The 19,468-nt window shown below is 41.7% G+C and overlaps 1 protein-coding gene across 1 annotated transcript in view; it reads right to left on the reverse strand.

Annotated features, from left to right (window-relative positions):
* ZRSR2 (zinc finger CCCH-type, RNA binding motif and serine/arginine rich 2) overlaps positions 1–19,468 on the reverse strand; it is a 28,616-nt gene that overhangs the window by 5,560 nt on the left and 3,588 nt on the right. Inside the window, exons 2-7 of the mRNA XM_081807977.1 lie at positions 16,999–17,077; positions 12,588–12,696; positions 12,300–12,386; positions 9,190–9,228; positions 8,436–8,554; positions 3,399–3,612 (exon numbers count right to left, since the gene is read on the reverse strand). Coding sequence (XP_081664103.1) covers positions 3,399–3,612; positions 8,436–8,554; positions 9,190–9,228; positions 12,300–12,386; positions 12,588–12,696; positions 16,999–17,077 — 647 coding nt within the window. The remainder of the gene's footprint in view (positions 1–3,398; positions 3,613–8,435; positions 8,555–9,189; positions 9,229–12,299; positions 12,387–12,587; positions 12,697–16,998; positions 17,078–19,468) is intronic.

Raw genomic sequence — 19,468 nt, forward strand, 5'->3', positions numbered from 1 at the left:
TATATGGTCAATTAATCTATGACAAAGGAGGCAAGAATATGCAATGGGAAAAAGACAGTCTCTTTTATAAATGTGCTGGGAAAACTGGTCAGCTACATGCAGAAGAATGAAACTGGACCACTTTCCTACACCATACATAAAAATAAACCCAAAATGGATTAAGGACCTAAATGTGAGACCTGAAACCATAAAGATCCTAGAAGAGAGCACAGGCAGTAACTTCTCGGACGTCGGCCCTAGCAACATTTTTCTAGATAGGTCTCCTGAAGCCAGGGAAACAAAAGCAAAACTAAACTATTGAGACTACATCAAACTAAAAAGCTTCTGCACAACAAAGGTAACAATCAACAAAACTTATTAATAAAAGGCAACCTATGGAATGGGAGAAGATATTTGCAAATGACATATTTGATAAAGGGTTAATATCCAAAACATATAAAGAACTTCTACAACTCAACACCCAAAAAACAAATAATCCAATTAAAAATGGGCAGAAGACATGAACATTTTTCCAAAGAAGACATCAAGATGGCCAAAAGACACATGAAAAGAAGCTCAACATCACTCATCATCAGGGAAATGCAAATCAAAGTCACAATGAGATATCACCTCACACCGGTCTGAATGGCTAAAATCGAGAAGATAAGAAACAAGTGTTGGCAAGGATGTAGAGAAAGGATGTAGAGAAAAAGGAACCCTCATGCACTGTTGGTGGGAATGCAAACTGGTGCAGTCACTGTGGAAAACACTATGGAGGTTCCTCAAAAAGTTAAAAATAGAATTACCATATGATCCAGTAATCGCACTACTGGGTATTCACCCGAAGAATAAGAAAACACTAATTCAAAAAGATACATGCACCCCTACGTGTATAGCAGCATCATTTACAATAGCCCAATTATGGAAACAGCCCCAGTGCCCATCGATAGATGAATGGGTAAAAAAGATGTGGTGTATATACAATGGAATATTACTAAAAGAATGAAATCCTGTCATTTGCAACAACATGGATGGAGCTAGAGAGTATAATGCTAAGTGAAATTAAGTCAGAGAAAGAGTGATTTCATTCATCTGTGGAATTTAAGAAAACAAGGGGGGAAAAAAAGAGACAAACTGAAAAACAGACTCTTAACTAGAGAACAAATGGATGGTTGCCAGAGGGGAGGTAGGTGGGGGATGGGTGAAAGAGGTGAAGGGGATTAATAGTACACTTATCTTGATGAGCACTGAGTAATGTAGAGAATTCTGGAATCACTATATTGTACACCTGAAACTAACACTGTATGTTAACCATACTGGAATTAAAATTTAAAAAAAGACAAATCTGATTTTTTTTTATTTAATGGTGTAAGAAGGTCCTCAAATATTGATACAAATGTTTAGCTTTTATTTCCAAAATGAATGTCTACAATGTTACAAATTTGTTCTACAGTATTTTTGTTAGAGTATCCAAAAAGAGGCACAATCCATAACGATAGTTTATAACACTGTCCTTAGAAGAAAGACTAATGATAGTTTATAACACCATCCTTGAAGTCTAAAAGGCCTCAGGAGGCCACATCAGTTGCACCAGCGACCTTAGAGATCATTTAACCCAGTGGTTCCCAAGGACCCATTAATTTTCCATGATGAATTCAATGTTTTGGAACTTTTCCTACTAAAAGTTTACCAAACAGCTTTCCATTTATAACTGCTAATGTGATTAGCATGAGCTTTGATGATAAAACTAAACCGAAGGGGGTAAAAAAAACAAAAACAAAAACCAAAGCACACTGTGGCTAGCAGGTGCAGCCTGTTCTAAGTAATGATTTCCACTAACCAGGTGGGAGTTCTGAAAGCAGCTCCATCACGGACTTCATAGAACCAGTATCATGTAGGGACCCCACAAGGGAAACCACTGATGGGGCCCAATTCCCTCCCTTTCAGGATGAGGCAAAAGCAAGAAGAGGTAAAGTGACACATTCAAAAGCACAGAGCTAGTCAAAGCATGCAGACCTCCCAGCTGGCCCTGCCATGCTAGAATCCGCTGCTTACGCTGGGAAGCAGTGTGAAGACCGGAAGGTGCATGCAACAGAAACAAAAGGTAAAAGGGAAAGAGAAATTTTAAAAGATTTTTTTTTTTTTTTAGATTTTGAACTCAGGGGCACCTGGGTGGCTGAGTCGGTTAAGCGTCTGCCTTCGGCTCAGGTCCTGATCCCGGAGTCCTGGGGTGGAGCCCTGCATCGGGCTCCCTGCTCGGCTAGGAGTCTACGCCATCTTCCTCTGCCCCTCCCCCCTGCTCCTGTTCTTTCTCTCTCTCTCCAATAACTAAAATCTTTTTTTTTTTTAAAGATTTTATTTATTTATTTGAGAGAGAGAGAATGAGAGAGAGAGAGCACATGAGAGGGGGGAGGGTCAGAGGGAGAAGCAGACTCCCTGCTGAGCAGGGAGCCCGATGCGGGACTCGATCCCGGGACTCCAGGATCATGACCTGAGTCGCAGGCAGTCGCTTAACCAACTGAGCCACCCAGGCGCCCCTCCAATCACTAAAATCTTTAAAGAAAATGAAAATTGTGAACCCAGTGGACAGAAGTATAGCTTCACATTTCATGACTGCCGCCGGCTGTGCCAGCTTTCCCGTCATTGCCACCTCGCAGGACAAAAACTCACGATTTTATTCTTTTTTTTCCTTCCCCTACCCTAACAAAGCAAACTCATCCGGGTTTGGGTCTGCTCGAGTCACAAAGTGGGAGGCCCCAGTACGCTAGGATTCAAGCCCGGGGTCCCGTGAGCAGCTGCTAGCACCTCTGCCTTCACTCTTGCCTTGAGGGATGTTTTCCAGTAACTGTGTACTCTGAATGGCTCTTTTTCACCCGGATGCTGCATCACAAGCCACGATTTGGGGAACACTATGTTCAGTACCGAGAGTACTGAATGAACACACTGTCAAAAAAAAAAAAAGGAATCAAGGTTTCTGTTCTTGGGTAGCTCCAGAAGAGTAAGTATCTCGGCCGGAAGGTGCAAGCAGGCGCCATCAACATCATGCAGCCAACTAAGTAAGCTGAGAGGTGTTACGCCGCGCGCACCGTGCACCGTGGCTCGGGGTGAGACCCACTACAAGGGAGGGAGGGGCTGCCTTCGCCGTCATATGCAGCCTCTAACTGAACGCTGGGACGGCTACCTGCAGGACCTTATGCAGCTCGGATTTCAGGTAGTCCCTCTGCCGTACAGGCAACGAGGACTGGTGGCAAGGGAGTCACATTTACCGAGCGCCTGGGGGCCCAACTTTGGACCAGGCCCTGTGCCATCGCACACGCCCCGCCCAGGCAGACAGCCTGTGCCCTAGCGCTTGCGTCCTCTAGGGCACTTTGGTGGGAAGTGAAGCAGTCCCCTTCTTCATGTGCATCGTGCACACCCACCTTGAACTGGATCACTTTCCCCACGTTCTTGAACTCGGGAAGCACATCATCATAGAAGTCCAGGAACTGCTGGTAGGTTTCCTCTTCACTGTACTCTAGGCTGGCATCCGGGTCATAGTCATCCCTTCTGCACTGCTCCATTCCAAACGTTGTGAACATGCTTTTAATAAGGAGTGTGGGGCTCGAGGATGGGAAATTGTGTTTACGTGAACACCTGCATGTGAAAGGAGAACTTAAATGCAGCACTCCAAGAGTTAGCAATCACACATCAAAAGCTCCCTTTAAACTTGGAGATAGAGACTCAAAGAACTTGCTTAATTGCAAGATAATAAACGCCATCCAGGTGTCAAATTGCAACACTTAAACTGCTCTAAGACTGACCGATACATATATTTGCTCTCATTAAGATGTAAAGGTGGGAATTATTTCCACATTCATATGCCATTCAGCAGCCTTTTGATGAACTTCACAAAGCCTTATATGTGTAAAAGCATAGGAAAAAAGAAGGTCCGCTGACATGGCAGATTGCGGTGACAGGCATGAGGATACCGTATGTGGGACTCAGGAGGAAGGTGAGAACAATACAATCCTGGGTCTATACGATCTTCAACTACCTCAGGGCTTAGAGAATAGGGTAATGTAAGAGTTCCGAGCCAACAGAATAGTTCAATTTCACATACGTATATATAGCATTTCGTATTTTTCATGGCATTTTTATATTTCTTCCTCTGATCTTCGCAACCCGTGAGGACAGTTGGGGCTAGTATTGTCCCCACTTTGCAAAGCGGGAAGCTGAGGCCTAGAGAAGCACACTTACCCAAGGCGCATGGCTGCTCAGAGAGGGCCAAGAGATGGGAGTTAACCTCCAGTCTAGTACCTGTTCACTATATATGATATGATACAGAGAATTCTCGCGTCATGAGGTGGCTAACCATTATGAAAAACAACTTTCTTTTCATAGTTTAAGCTGAACCAGGTTGTACCTGAGTCATTTAAGTCTTTTATATGAGTTTATTTACTTCCCTCTCCGAAAATGAGGGGAAAAAAAAATGCAGTTCAAGGTTCCAAACAGTCAGATTTTCCTGATTAGGTTTCCAGTTAAAAAACTGGTTAAGACAAAATTTTTAGGAAAAAATCCCCAGAACTAAGGAAGAAAAAAAGCTGCAGAAAAAGGCAAGTGCTAGAAAAATCAATCACCTCAAAATGACTAAATGTTTTCCTCCTCCTCACTTCCCATGTCTGATATACATCTGTGCCCCACGTGAGACACCTCAGGGTGCCCCCCGCACACCGCACCCGGCTCAGAGATGTGCAGTGTCCAGTCATGGGAAATGTTCTGTGCTCCAAAGGACCCTCCGAGATGATTCAGTAGAGACCTCGTGATGAGATCCGTCTTCCCAAGTATAGCTACCAACAGCACAAAGAGTGAAAGTTCAAGCTGACTGCAAGTGTCAGCAGTGCATCAGAATTTTACACGGAGGAAGCACATACAGATTTTAAACAAGGAACCAATTTAACAGGGTTAAAATTCTGCTCATGGGATTATTACATCTGAATGAACCTGGCTCTAGTTCCTAGGGTGTCAAGCGAGCATCTGAGTTTTGGAACAGAGCCCGAGTCCCTGTTTAGGGAAAATCCCCACTTGGCCTGGAGACAGTCCATACAATCTGTGTATATTCAGGGCTAGCCCTACAGCTCCTACTGAGAAGGCAGCTAAGACAAGAGATATTTGGGAAGGCAATCTATAGGTGTGATACCAAACCTGTGTGATTCCCAGAATCACCTGGAAAGAACTGAGATTTCTCAGGTTCTGTTCCAGACCATCTGTTAAGACCTGAGGGTGGGGAACCATATTTTCAGAGTAACTCCCCACTTGATCCCGAAGGTCAGCCATGTTTGGGAACCCCTGGTTTAGGCCATGCTATTTACTTATGATGCAGATATTTGAATCAAGTAAGACTGCCCTGAAATCACATAGTAAGACATTACCCTAGCCCAAGGTCAGCCAATGAACCATGTGATCTCCAGATGCCCCCTCAGGTAGAGCTAACGGACCCCTCTTTTTCTCTTCTTGAGGGAGCACTCGAGGTACCCACTACCCTTGTCCTTCACAGATTTCAAGTTACATGCTGAAATTGGGCTACAATAATTTATTGAAGGTCTCTATAAGAAACATTTTCGGGAAAATTACGTAAGCAGCTGTTCATAAAACATCTATCGAAGTTATCGTCCACCTCCTTCCTCAGTGTCTTTATGCAGTATTCCATGGGAGAAACATTTAGGATCTGATGCCTGGAAAATCTCAGTCTTTCCAGAGATACCACGCATTCTTCCTTTTTGGTAAGAACTAAATCTCTGCCTGGGCTGTGTTAAAATCCAGAGCCAAGTCTACTGCACACTCACAATAACTCCCTCTCTCCTCCTTTCCTGGCTTTCCATTTATTTCATTACACTTGGGGCAGTACATTATGAGCCCTCTTTCAATCACTTCTGGAAACCAGGGAGTTATGAATAACTACTCTAATAAGTTTTACCTTTCATCAGTGATAATGTTTTCAGGAGGGGAAAAAAAACGAACAACAACACAGAACTCCCTTCAAAGCTGTGACTCCAAGCAGTATCAACTCCAGAAAGGTCCTAGAATTGAACTGTGGACTAATTACAAAACCAGAACCACTAAAGAAATACTGGGGTGATGGAAGTGTCTGTCTGAAGTGACAAGCCTTAACAGGAAAGAACAGCTGTGTGATTCTGGAGCAAGTCACTGCGGCTCTCTGGAAAAGGGGAACGCTTCATTGTCTCAAGGGATGGTACATGGATTTTGTAACTGCTCATTTCATAGAATTTTATTTCACAATTCATCACTTGAATGATGAAAATACCCAAATTGCTCTTGTATTTTGATTGCTATGATGGTGAAATTTCATATGCCTATAAAAATACGAAGAAATGTTCACAAACTAATCTGCTCACTGTCACTATTTCCTTGGAATGACTCTCAGGGGTGGGTGGGAGAGCCTGGCGGCCCACTCTCCTTTCCACACACAAGCACTGTCCATTTAGGACTTTTCCCCTTCTCTCACTTGTGCCCATCAAAAGGAGAATTTAGAATCAGATGACCACAATCTTAGAATTCAAGGAAATGTTAGAGATACATCATAAACGAGGAATTCTGCAGCCAGAAAACCTTAAATGCCATTTGGTTCGGCTACCCGCACAAATGTGAATTTACATTGAGTCTCAATTGTCTTTCAAAGGTACCTCCCATGTTTTCTTTGGTGGGGGGTGTTTAACATCAATTATTACTATTTCTTGATGAAACTAAGCATATGTTCAGGAGACTTTTCTAAAGCTAAAAGGGAATAAAAAGTCTCTTCTCCTTTCCTTAGTTGCTAGTTCCTCAAGAGGAGGCGTTTGCTACTGACCACATCCTACGAATCCTTTCACAGGCTTCATACAACCCCAGCTATAAACTATAAAAGGAGCTACACATCCTACATGAGTGGCTCTCAGTCCTAGGGCTCATGAGAAACACCTGAGGACATTTCAAAAGTAAGGCCGCCCAAGTCTCAGAGATTTACTCAACCGGAGGTAGGACATAAATTTTTCAAAGCTTTCTAGAGGATTCTAACGTGTACCTGGGTTGAGAGCCACTGCTCTTAAAAAACATAAAAAAGCATGAGGGCTTGACTTAAAAAAGAAAAATAAGAGGAAGAGAGAGAAAGTTTGTATTTTTAAAGGACATGAAACTCATGGCTTGGATAATTTTATGAATAAAATAACATGACTGACAACATACAGTTTTCTCATTAAATACATATGAATTTGCCTACTCATAGCCCTTTCAGGATTAATAGGACCCTAAGAAATGATAAGATCTCTTCTGCAGGATGCTTAGTAATCATTAGATTTCGTCTTGGATAGATTCATTCACCATTATGAATTATTTTTCTCCTTTGAGTTGTTCATTCATAAATAAGCCAAATGATAAACATCACCAATGCCTGGCATATTATCAAGTATTTAAATATTTGCTAAATGAATGAAGACATTGACACTTAGTTCTCTACATGAATGCCTTGTTTCAAAAACACTGAGCCATGGGACGCCTGGGTAGCTCAGTCGGTTAAGCGTCTGCCTTCAGCTCAGGTCATGATCCCAGGGTCCTGGGATCGAGTCCCGCATCGGGCTCCCTGTTCAGCGGGGAGTCTGCTTCTCCCTCTGCCTGCTTCTCCCCCTGCTTGTGTGTGCTCTCTCTCTCTCTCTCTGGCAAATAAATAAAATCTTAAAAAAAAAAAAAAAGAAGAGAAAAAAACAACACTGAGCCAAAAAAGGCGGGCAACGGAGTGTCTCAGAGAATAAGGGCAACCATAACAAAATGAAAATACCAGCGACCACTCAGGACAGTGTCTGCCGTATGCCCACCACGGTGTCCGGGCTTGCCCTTCATCCACTCCTTGCAGCCTCACCACCTCCTTCGAAAGCACAGAAGGCTTAAGTAACTTGCCCAAAGGGACAGCTGCTCAAGTCTGCTTCTGCACCCCGGCTCTGTTCCTGAGTCAGAGCCGACAGACTGAGAATGGGGCATTAAAATACTTTTCCTCACTCACTCGGGTCCTGTCTTTCACAGATATCCCTTTGGGCATGCCAATTTTTCAAAGCCTCTTTTGTGCACAGTGTTGGCCACTCAGAAGTAAGTAAGTAAGTAAGTAAATAAATAAAGCCAAGCTGCTCCTCCGGTCTCTTGAAATATGTTCTTTCCCCATCCAAGCTGTCCCACGTGGACTCACGCAAGCACAGGAAGACAAAAAGCACAAGGTCTCTGGGAAGCTGTGGAAGGAATGCAAAGGAAGCCCCAGGAGAGAAGTCGGCTGAGCCCGCCGGGGGAACAGAGGAGTAATGCAACCGGAGAAGCAGCAAGGATGCAGCCAACGGGGACCTTTCAAACTCAAGCCCGTGGTGCTCCCAAAGAGAGAACTGAACAACCTCCACATTCTGATGCACTGAATTCTGACATGATAAAGCAAAATTAGTTACCTATCTCCAAATCTGCACGCTCCTGTTTTACTGTAGAATGGACAATTAGCTCGATCTTTCTCCATTATCCTTAAGTCCATGGGTGGCTCTGGGTTTTGCCATGTGGCACCATTTTCCAACTGTTGAAAATAACCATGACTTTATTGGTGGTGTAAAAATCTATGATGAACTCGATGTTTAAAATGTATTCAAATTATTTTGGTCAAAAAAAAAAAAATAGATTTAAGAATATACACATTTAGGTCATAACAGGCAATCGAGACTTCACAATCGTCCAGAGACATGCACTGTGTCTTTCTTGGCTCCCAGTCATTGCCCAGGACTGGGCACCGCTGTGGCTACGGGAAGCAGTCACCGAGGTCTCCCTGCTGCCCATCCATTCTGAATGGGGTCAAAGAACTTGTCAGGGAACCACCCCTGAGAGAGACCCAAGTTGCTCTGTAGCAAGTTCAACCGTTTATTTTGGGACAACAGCGCGTGGTGTTGCTCGCACACACTTTAAGGACTATAAGTACAGTCCATGGGGCGGGGGGTGGGGGGAGGCCACAGGGGACACAACTTGATACCATTTGCTTTTGTTCATCAAAAACCTCTTGCTGCTGTTGCTGCTGTAAAAATCACAGAGCTGCAGAAGTGATTCTGATATTCAGACGTGACCTACATAGCTTACCACAAAATTAACATTCTACTAGAGGGACGGTTTTTAAAGAAATGTTCACTGGTCTCAAATTCTGAATGAAAGGTTTGAAAATACCTCATTTTCAGCCTGCTCCAGCATCTTCTGCACAGCTTCCTACAAATGGTGCAAACATAGAACTAATGAAAACCTGCAAGTCAGGAAAGTCACGTCTGGTTTCTCTGGTTAAGAAGCTCATGTGTATTAAAAAAAAAACAAAAAACACACGCCAAAGGCTTCAGGTTCTAATTTACTTTCTACAGCACAGATCTTCTGAAAAGCTTTCAAAGGACATATAGCTGAGAATGTTTATTCAAATAGGACATTTATTAGCTCCCATTGCAAAACACAGTCTTATAATAGTTTCAGTAACAGTAATATTTAGCATATTTGATCATATATACCACATTCTAGCTTTCAAGATGAGTGATATAGTATCAGTGAATTATTATATAATGCAATGCTTAGATCAAACATCAACACTTAACAGATGTTAAATTATGACATGAACAGTAGTAATTCGGGTTGATGAAAAAATCTCAAACTTTTCAGTAAGGCAAAGGAGTCTTGCAATATACTAGTAAATTCTGAGCTCACTGTCATTTAAAAGTTTTAAATTATTCTTCACAGACTTCTCTTCCTTAGCTTCTTAAAGCATTACATAAAAGACTCCTCTGTCTAGCTGCTTGAGAATGCGACCCGGTCACGTGGGGTTCCTGGCTAACTTCACGTGCTCACAACGCAGCTCTGGGTCTTCTTCACCCCCATCCACCTGAACGCCCCGCATCTCAGTAACTGATGCTGCCATTCATTTGCCCACTTGTTCGGACTAACAACCTAAGAAGCAGAACTGGAATTCCTCTCCTTTTCCTTGCCCTCCCTGCCCATTCAGTCTCCAAGCCAGGGCCCCACCACCTCTCCCGCCACACACCCCAGCTCTGAGTACTTATCCTTACTAAGCACTCCCCTCATCCAAACCGCCGTCATGTCCTACCCGGAACAGTGGCCTTCTAACTGCTCATTCTATTTTCATTCCTGTCTTCTGGGTGACCACTCCCTGCTCTCCCCCCCTTCTTTATATACAAAAGTTAGAATGATCTGGTAAAGGTATAGATATAAATTAAATGAAGTCAAACCCTGCTTAAAAACCCCGCAATGGCTTCCCATGACACTTAACATAAAACCCAAACTCCTCCTTCCAGTCCACGAGGCCTTACATGAGCTGACCCTGCCTACCTTCCTGACCCCCTCCCTCACCCCCACCGCTCTCTCCTTTGGTCTCCAAGATTCAGGCACCCTGACATCTTTTCAGCTCCATGCTCAGGCCTCTTCCCTCTGCCTGGACCCCTTCTCCCCAAGATCTTTGCACTCAGATATCAGCTCAAACATCGGCTCCTTGGACAAGTCTTCCTTGACCAGGCAATCTAAAGAAGTACATCCCTATCCCAATCACTATCACATGACTCTATCTATTTCTTTATAGCACTTAACATTATCTCATAGCACTTAAAATTATCTTTTTTGCTTACTTATCATCTGGCTCCCCCATCTAAAAAACTCAAGGAGAGCAGGTACTATGTTTTTCACTGCTCTTATCCCTCTACTAGAAAAGTACCTAGCACACAGCAGAAACATGGATTGCATATCCCTTTATACATGCTTACAGCCTACCTCATTTAACCTGCCTCTCCATAATGTCTCACCTGACTTCCTTTGAAACAAAAGCCTTAGCTTTTTTAAAAGAAGCCTTTGCTTTTATCTGATGCCAGAAAGACTTCAATTGAGAACATTCTACTGTTAAAATGAGAATCGATTACTCTATAAAAACAATGACAAGCTCCCAACAACTTCCCTGCCCCCTAAAAAGCTAGCATGGTCTTGCCTCATCTGTAACGCAGTGCTCAAATGAAAGTGTTAAAAATCTGCACTGGAGGGGCGCCTGGGTGGCTCAGTCAGTTGAGCGTCCAGCTCTCGGTTTCGGCTCAGGTCATGATCTCATGGGTCATGGGATCGAGCCCTGCGTCAGGCTCCAAGCTCAGCAGGCAGTCTGCTTGAGGATTCTCTCCCTCTACCCCTTCCTCTGCTCGCGTACTCTCTCTCACATGTGCTCTTTGTCTCTCTAAAATGAATAAATAAATCTTAAAAAAAAATTTGCATTGGAATTAACTGATGACCTGACACACAAAAAACAAAGTTTGTGGAGGCTGCTTCTACCCTATCATGACTAGGATATAAACAAATGAATTTTTCTCCATGAAAACTACCCACTTTTATGCTATTCAAACTTGGGAATATGATAGAAAAGATACATCCTGAGGAAATCAGTCAAGGAATGATGAGCTGTGGGATCTTGGAAATAAATACACTGTATTAAGGAATAGCAGCAAAATATACCAAAGCAATCTTTAAAAGATCCTGAAAGATACATACATATACTTATAGATTCTTTTTTCTGATGAGTAACTATGTGTTAGCTACAACGGCCTTTATAGCCAAGTTGGAAAGGAAGTCAAGATTTAGCAACAAAAAATATTTCCTAATTCCTCAATATTGGAGTTCCTGATTTTTTTTCAGTCAATTCATTCTTGCTGACATGTTATAAGCAGTTAAATGTCTTATTAACTCAGTAAATGTGAACACAACACAAAATATTCTCTAAATGGGTCAACCCATATACAACAATCTCAGAAAAACACTTTGGTGTGAATGTAAAGAGCTAGAGCAAAAATACATTCGCTCTGGGGTGGGACAAAGTGGCAAGCAGGGGCCAGCTGCCTGTTTTTCAAAATAAAACAACAGAGTTTTATTGGAACACAGCCACAACCATTTATTTACATATTATCTATGGCTATTTTCATGCCACACCAACAGAGTTGGATGCTTGCAACAGAGACCATACACACCATAAAGCCCCAAATTTTTACTCTCTGGCCTTTACAGGGAAAGTTTGCCAATGTCTGGTATAAACAGGCAGATGGGTAGTTGAAGGAAAAACTTCACTGCACAGACCCAAAGAAGAGATAAGGGAACTCTAACGTGTATCTGTACTAAAAACAGGACTCTTCCTAGACAGGAAAACAAAGCCCAAACCCTGATATGCCTACAGCTCATTCTTCAGCCCCAGCCCACACCGTATCTGTGCACCAAGAGGATACGCAGTGCGTTTATCCTCCTGTGACAGGAATCACCTCTCTTTCTCTCTTCTCCTGTAGCTTCTGTTCCTCCTCTTCTCTCTCCTTTCTCTGCTGCTCTTCCCATTCTTCCTTTAATTTTCTCTTTACCGGAAAAAAGAAAGAGAAGGAACGGTAATTCTTGTCACTCACTTTTTGAAAACATTTAACATATGGGGCAGATAAATGAAAAACTTTACCACTGGTAAAAGGGGTACTACCCATTTTTTTAAGTTCAAGATCCGTAACTCTGAGAGTTATTTTGGTTAACTAATTAGTTAGTTGGCCATCTGATTAATATCGTACCTCTTGTTCTTCCTGCCGTTTTCTAGCTGCCTCTTCCTTTTCCCTCTTTCTTCTGAATTCTTCTTGTGCCTTCTGCTCCCGAAGTAACCACGCCTCATGTAATTTTTGCCTACAATGTAATGATGTAATCAAATAAAAGAAATGAGCACTAGTTTACAATTACATACACACAATGATAGCAAAATGACATATTTGGGAATGATTAAGCTATCACGAAAGGTATTTTCTAGAAAGCAGTTAAGTGGAGGGTGAGAGGAACAGAAGATATGAGTAGTGATCTTGGAAAAGCACTCTGTCTCAGTAGCTCTCTTCCTAGAGGGTAACAGCTGAAAATCCCTACTTCTACATTTCCTATCGGTGACATCTTTTACATAGAACGAGGACACTACAATTTTCCCTTTAGGTTGACCATCAGGATGTTTAGGTGTCAATAAAGATGACAGCAAGTCTCAAGGCACCATCTAGCTTTTCACGTTCAGAAGGTCCTACCCTTCCTCTTCTATGCATTTTACAAGCGGTACCCGCGAGACCGCAGCACTATGGAAACCTGGCATCTGCCACCCTCTATCTTTGCCCTGCTCCTCTAGACAGTTAAGAGTCCGCCGTGGCTTGCCCCTAGCATGTAAACTGCTCAAAAAAAGGAAATAAAACTCTATTTGAGCATGTTTTAAAATAAAGGAAGCTACAGGTTTTAAGATGACAAGGAGTTATACAAATAAATTAGCAGGTGTCTAGTTTATTTTTAAAAATGACCAATTACAAAAAGTGATGTTACCTTAAAATGGCAAGCATCTCAGACATTAATACCACAAGTTTCTAAATGAAAGATGGGTTACATTTCTTTTTCTTTTTTTAAGATTTTATTTATTTATTTGAGAGAGAGCACACAAGGAGGGGGAGCAGCATGCAGAGGGAGAGGGAGAAGCAGGCTCCCTGCCAGGCTCGATCCCAGGACCCTGAGATCATGACCTGAGTTGAAGGCAGCTGCTTAACCGACTAAGCCACCCAGGTGCCCCGTGATGGGTTACATTTCAAAAGTTCAAAAGCCAATCAGGTGTTTAGAACTTAGATTGCATTTTCCCACTGAATTTGTAAAAGGGAAGTGAAATACGAGAAACAGTTCTGTATTACTTCAGCAACATTAGGCATTACATAAGGTTTTAGGTATAGCCTGGGGAACCTATTCACAATTTCAAATACCCTATGGGAAAAGAGATTTCATTTCCAACTCCAGATTTCCGGAGTGTATCTTTTCGCCATGGTGGAGGCAGGCACATCACATAGGTCAATGGTCCTGTGCGTGTTGTGGGTTATGTATAGATGTTTCAGTGTGTAGAATTCTGACTTAGAAGTCTTTTGAGGAACATATTAATTGTATATAAACCGAACCAAAGCGCATATAAATCTAAGACCTCAAAAGAGTCAAGGTTAGAGAGTTGAAATGTTGGTAACTTGCATATACCGCTGAGAAGCAGAACTGAAGAACTCCCCCGCAATGGGAGGACTTGAGGAGCATCTAGCCTGGCTTCCAGCAGTGTCAGGCTGTGCCCTGGGGTTGACCCCAGTCCTCCATCCGCCCCCTGCCCCGTTAAAATGCCTGCCTGACAAAGCTCAAAGCTGCTGGGAAAACGGACTCTCCGCTCTAGTCAAAACAGGACCATTGGCCCCTGCCCTCGCTCTCTTAGAGCATTTACTAAAAACGGCTTATAACTGTGACTCGGTCTCTCTCAAGGACCTGAGAGCCCTTTCTTGGAAATGTAATCTTTTTTTTTTTTTTTTTAAAGATTTTATTTATTTATTTGTGAGAGAGAGAATGAGAGACAGAGAGCACGAGAGGGAGGAGGGTCAGAGGGAGAAGCAGACTCCCCGCTGAGCAGGGAGCCCGATGCGGGACTCGATCCCGGGACTCCAGGATCATGACCCGAGCCGAAGGCAGTCGCTTAACCGACTGAGCCACCCAGGCGCCCTCTTGGAAATGTAATCTTTAAGAAGGAGAAGGCCCCTGTGTCCCAGCCTCTGTGAAAGGCTAGAATCCTAACTTCCCTAACTGCCTGCTAACAAGTGCAGCTGGCCCAGTCCCATTTACCCTGCCCAACCCTCTGTCCTTCCTCCCCTCTCTAGTTCCCCTGCACCCTTGCACTCCTCCCACACTCTCCCTTGTAAAGGCGCTGATCGCCCCTACACAAATCCAAATGGAGCTCTTGCCCCTACAGTCCGGAGTAACGCAATCCAAGCTGACCTCGCCACTTTATCGTCTGCCTGCATTATTCTCGGAGGCTATACATCTGCTTTAAGGCAGTACATAAAGCCGTACGGTATTTCCACAGAATTCATTCTCTTGCTTTTCAACAACAAACTATCATGCGACTGGTACAGGAACAAAGATCAAAGGAACACAAAGATCTGGTTACCTGATTTAAAAGAAGCACCTCAAATTAAATGGGAAAACAACAAAAATGACCCCTATTTCAACCATATACATCATCTTCATCATAACAGAAATCTCTAACAACCAGAGTTATTACAGCATCTCCTATCTACTAACACTAGGTTAAGTGCATATACTTGCCACCTCATTTCATCTCCCCAATTCCATGAGGTAGGTACTAGGATTGATTTTTTTTCCATTTTTATCTCTATATTTAAGACAAGGAAATTGAAGCTTAGAGAGATAAGCAACTTGAACACAGCTAGTTAAGTGGCAGGGCCAGGACTAGAAGGCAGTTCTGGCTCAATCGACTCCATGTTCTCAATCACTACTACATTTTCTCCTGGCATTTTGCTGATTGCACCTATTTATGTGCTTAGGTGGAGAACAGGAGTGAATTACATGCAAAGCAGCAACATTCCCGACTAAACATACCACTAAATAGCTAGAGAGTGTCTATAAAGTTTTCTTACTCCTTTTAAACATATTTTTTTATTGTGGCAAAATATACATACCATAAAATTTAGGATTTTAACCATTTTTAAGTGTACGGTTGAGTAGCATTAAGCACATTAACATTATTGTGCACGGTTTGGGAAAAAAACTACCCCCTGAAAAATACTGAGAGAAATAGAAGATTTTCATCATCTTGGGATGGAGGAGGCCTTTTACAGTCCAGACACCACAGGCAGATATCATGATGAAAGTTGATGACGTGAAAATCAAATTATGATAGGTAATGCCATAAGCCAAGTTAGGACTGATGACAAATGAGAAAAACATACATCACACATATGACAGATAAAGGATGAATATCCTTAATCAGTAATAACCTTGCTTACAAAATGTAAAAAAATGTATCCCAAAAGAGAAAGGTGCAATACTTAAGCAATCTAAAATAGGTAATAAAATATATTAAAAAATACACAAACTTACTAATTAAGAAATGTACATTTGAAACAATGAAATGCAACTTTTCACTACAGGAGTTTTAAAACTTGATGCCTGGTGTGAGTGAAGAAGGTATGGGGATACGGGAACCTTGCTTCACTTCTGGAAGGGCTGCAAACTGGGGTGCCCTTTCCACCCAACCATCGACATTTTACATGTACTTATCCTTTGATCCCAACAATTTCATTTCTAGGCATCTTCCTGAGGAAATAATAGGACAATTACCAAGGATATATAAGCATGGATACTCATGGCAACTTTTCATAGAATTGTAAAAATATGTGAGTATAAATTAATAGTAAATAATAGGAAATAGGAAATTCATGGTAAATACTAAGTGAATGTTATTTAATAGTAAATAACCCAAATCTCCATCAGTAGAGAACTACAGATTATGAATCAAGAATAAATTATGCTACATCCATACAATGGACACTATGTTGCCACTGTAATGGTTGAATCGGGTACCTGAATCAACACTGAAATACAGGTCCTACATATTAAGCAAAAAAAGCAATTAAAATGCATAAATAACCTCCCATTATAGATATAAACACATACAGTACATCTACACTCTTATATTTTTAACAGCGGCTATCTTTGGGTATGCTGAATTCATTGAAGCCCTTTCACTCTTTATACTTCAATTTCTTTTTCAAAAACATTTCGAATTAGCAAAAATAGTGAAAAATACTCCCATTTAGAAAAATGAGAACATCTCATTTTAGTCTGTCAGGTGGAGATTTAAATATTTTATCCAGGGTTATTTTATAAGACCTGTTTTGTACAAGGTGTTATAAAGAAGACCTGTACTAGTTCATAAAGACTTACATTATTTTTCTTTTTATTATTTTTTTTTCTTAAGTGGCATGGAGCCCAACACGAGGCTTGAACTCACGACCCTGAGATCAACACCTGAGCTGAGATCAAGAGTCAGATGCCCAATGAACTGAACCACCCAGGTGCCCCAAGACTTATAATATTCAAATAAAACAACTGGATTCATGAGGAAGTTCTCCGATCACTGCTGACCTCTCTATCTCCAACAGCTTCTCTTCTTCTAGGTGTTGTTCTTCAATAAAAGCATCCTCCTCCTCCTTTTGTGAGAGTCCTAAGGAAATTTAAAATGTTTTATTAAATGATCCATATATTGTAAAACCTTGGTCAATGATTCAGGGGGAAAAAAAGATAAAATCTAGTCTTTACAGATATGGTACGAATCTGTTTTTAAAGCCTTCTAATAAGGGCTCCAACTAACCAAATTTGAAACAATTTGAAACCCAAGAAGAACAATAATGGTAGATAACACATTCAATTTAAAAAACTAATTGATGGGGGCGTCTGCCTTCGGCTCAGGTCATGATCCCAGGGTCCTGGGATCGAGCCCCACATCAGGCTCCCTGCTCAGCGGGAAGTCCGCTTCTCCCTCTCCCCCTGCTTGTGTTCCCTCTCTCACTGTGTCTCTCTCTGTCAAATAAATAAAATCTTTAAAAAAAAATAAAAAATAAAAAATAAAAAATTGATGGTTCCACAGTGATACTCAAAAAAGTGGTGGAGTATGAAAAGGAACATTCATCTTTACAGAAGAATGGCAACTAAAAAATGCAGAAAGACTTAAGTGGAAAGGTCATTTTTGCAACCCCAACTAAAGAACTGATTTTTTAAAATATGCTAAAAACATCGGATGAAAGCTTGTTGGGAAGAAAATACTTACACCATCTCAGAACATTAGCGCACAGAGGAGTACTAATTACAAAGGGGAGACATCCTTTACAATGGAGCCATCTGATTGACAACACTCTGACCACTTGTAGCAATACTAGGAGTGGAACGACCTGACATTACAGGCCTCCTGATGTGTGCAATGAGAAGTACACAGCACCGGCTTTGTAGTATTTGCCATAAGGAGTGTAACCTGAAGCTAATCAGGAGAAGACAGGCAAATCCAGAATGTAGGGCATTCTACCAGACAACTGGCTTGAACTGTTCACAATCATCAATCTTGGATTGGGAAAGTTCAAGTATGGCCTGCATATCACACCACTGAATTACTGTTCCTTACTTGGCTGCAAGTCTGATATTATGCTCCTTATTCTAAGGAGACACAGGCTGAAGTATTTAGGGGTGAGAGATCATGATATCTGCAACTGACATGCAATGAATTCAGAAAAAAATATGTACATATGTATCCATCTATATAGGGAGTAAGGCAAAATGTTAACACTGGCAAATTTGGATGATGTGTTCATGGATATTTATTGTACCATTTTTTCAACTTTCTGTACACTGGAACATTTTCAAAATAAGAACATGGGGAAATATCTTTAATATAATAACTTATTATATAATAATAATACATATATATATAACTTCCCATTCAGAATTTAAATTTGGGGGAAAAAAGGAGGAAAACTGAAGTGATCCTAAGGAAATATAACAGAAGATCTCAGGCTTAAAGGAAAAAGATTTTCTATCTGTCACATATGTTGAGTATAGGTCTAATCAAAGGCATACCCAGTCCTAGATAATTACAATTTACTTAAGTAAATTTCATTATTTCAGCACCTGAAATTAAAATAGGTAAAAAAAAAAAAAATTAGGATAAGTTCTAACTCACAGAGAATAAAATCTAATTATTCAGATTATTAAATGAGCTAATGTACATAAAGGGCCTTCCAGAGAACCTGGCACAGGAGTTATGACTGACTGACCCATAGACTAGACACTGCCTGGCACAGCTGATATTCAAAACTATCTGTTGCCTGGAGCGCCTGGGTGGCTCAGTCGTTAAGTATCTGCCTTTGGCTCAGGTCATGATCCCAGGGTCCTGGGAGAGCCCCGCATTGGGCTCCCTGCTCAGCGGGAAGCCTGCGTCTCCCTCCCCCACACCCCCTGCTTGTGTTCCTGCTCTCGCTCTCTGTCAAATAAATAAAATATTTTAAAATATATATATGTATATATATACATATATGTATCTGTTGCCTGACTCACTCACCCCTTCATCCTCCCAAAAACAAGCTCACACTCCTCAGAAGTGATCATTAACAGTACTGGGTGTAGCATTTGCTCAATACATACAATCAAACATATGGAAGGATACATATTAAGTATAGTGTATCTAATTGTATCATACATATAACTATAAATTGGAATCACGCAACTTGCTTTTTATTCTTAAGGTCACTTTAATTTCTGACAAGGCAGCTCATTTCAGGCTATTTCGGGTAGAACTGCTGAAGAGGCTACCTGTAAATGAGAGGTCAATATTCCAGAAATTTCTACCACTCATTTTCCAATTCACTTTTTTTTTTTTTTTAAAGATTTTATTTATTTATTTGAGAGAGAGAGAATGAGAGACAGAGAGCACGAGAGGGAAGAGGGCAGAGGGAGAAGCAGACCCCCTGCTCAGCAGGGAGCCCGATGCGGGACTCGATCCCGGGACTCCAGGATCATGACCTGAGCCGAAGGCAGTCGCTTAACCAACTGAGCCACCCAGGCGCCC

This window comes from Leptonychotes weddellii, chromosome X (assembly GCF_054177405.1).
Source record: "Leptonychotes weddellii isolate Sample4059 chromosome X, ASM5417740v2, whole genome shotgun sequence".
Lineage (NCBI taxonomy): Eukaryota > Metazoa > Chordata > Mammalia > Carnivora > Phocidae > Leptonychotes > Leptonychotes weddellii.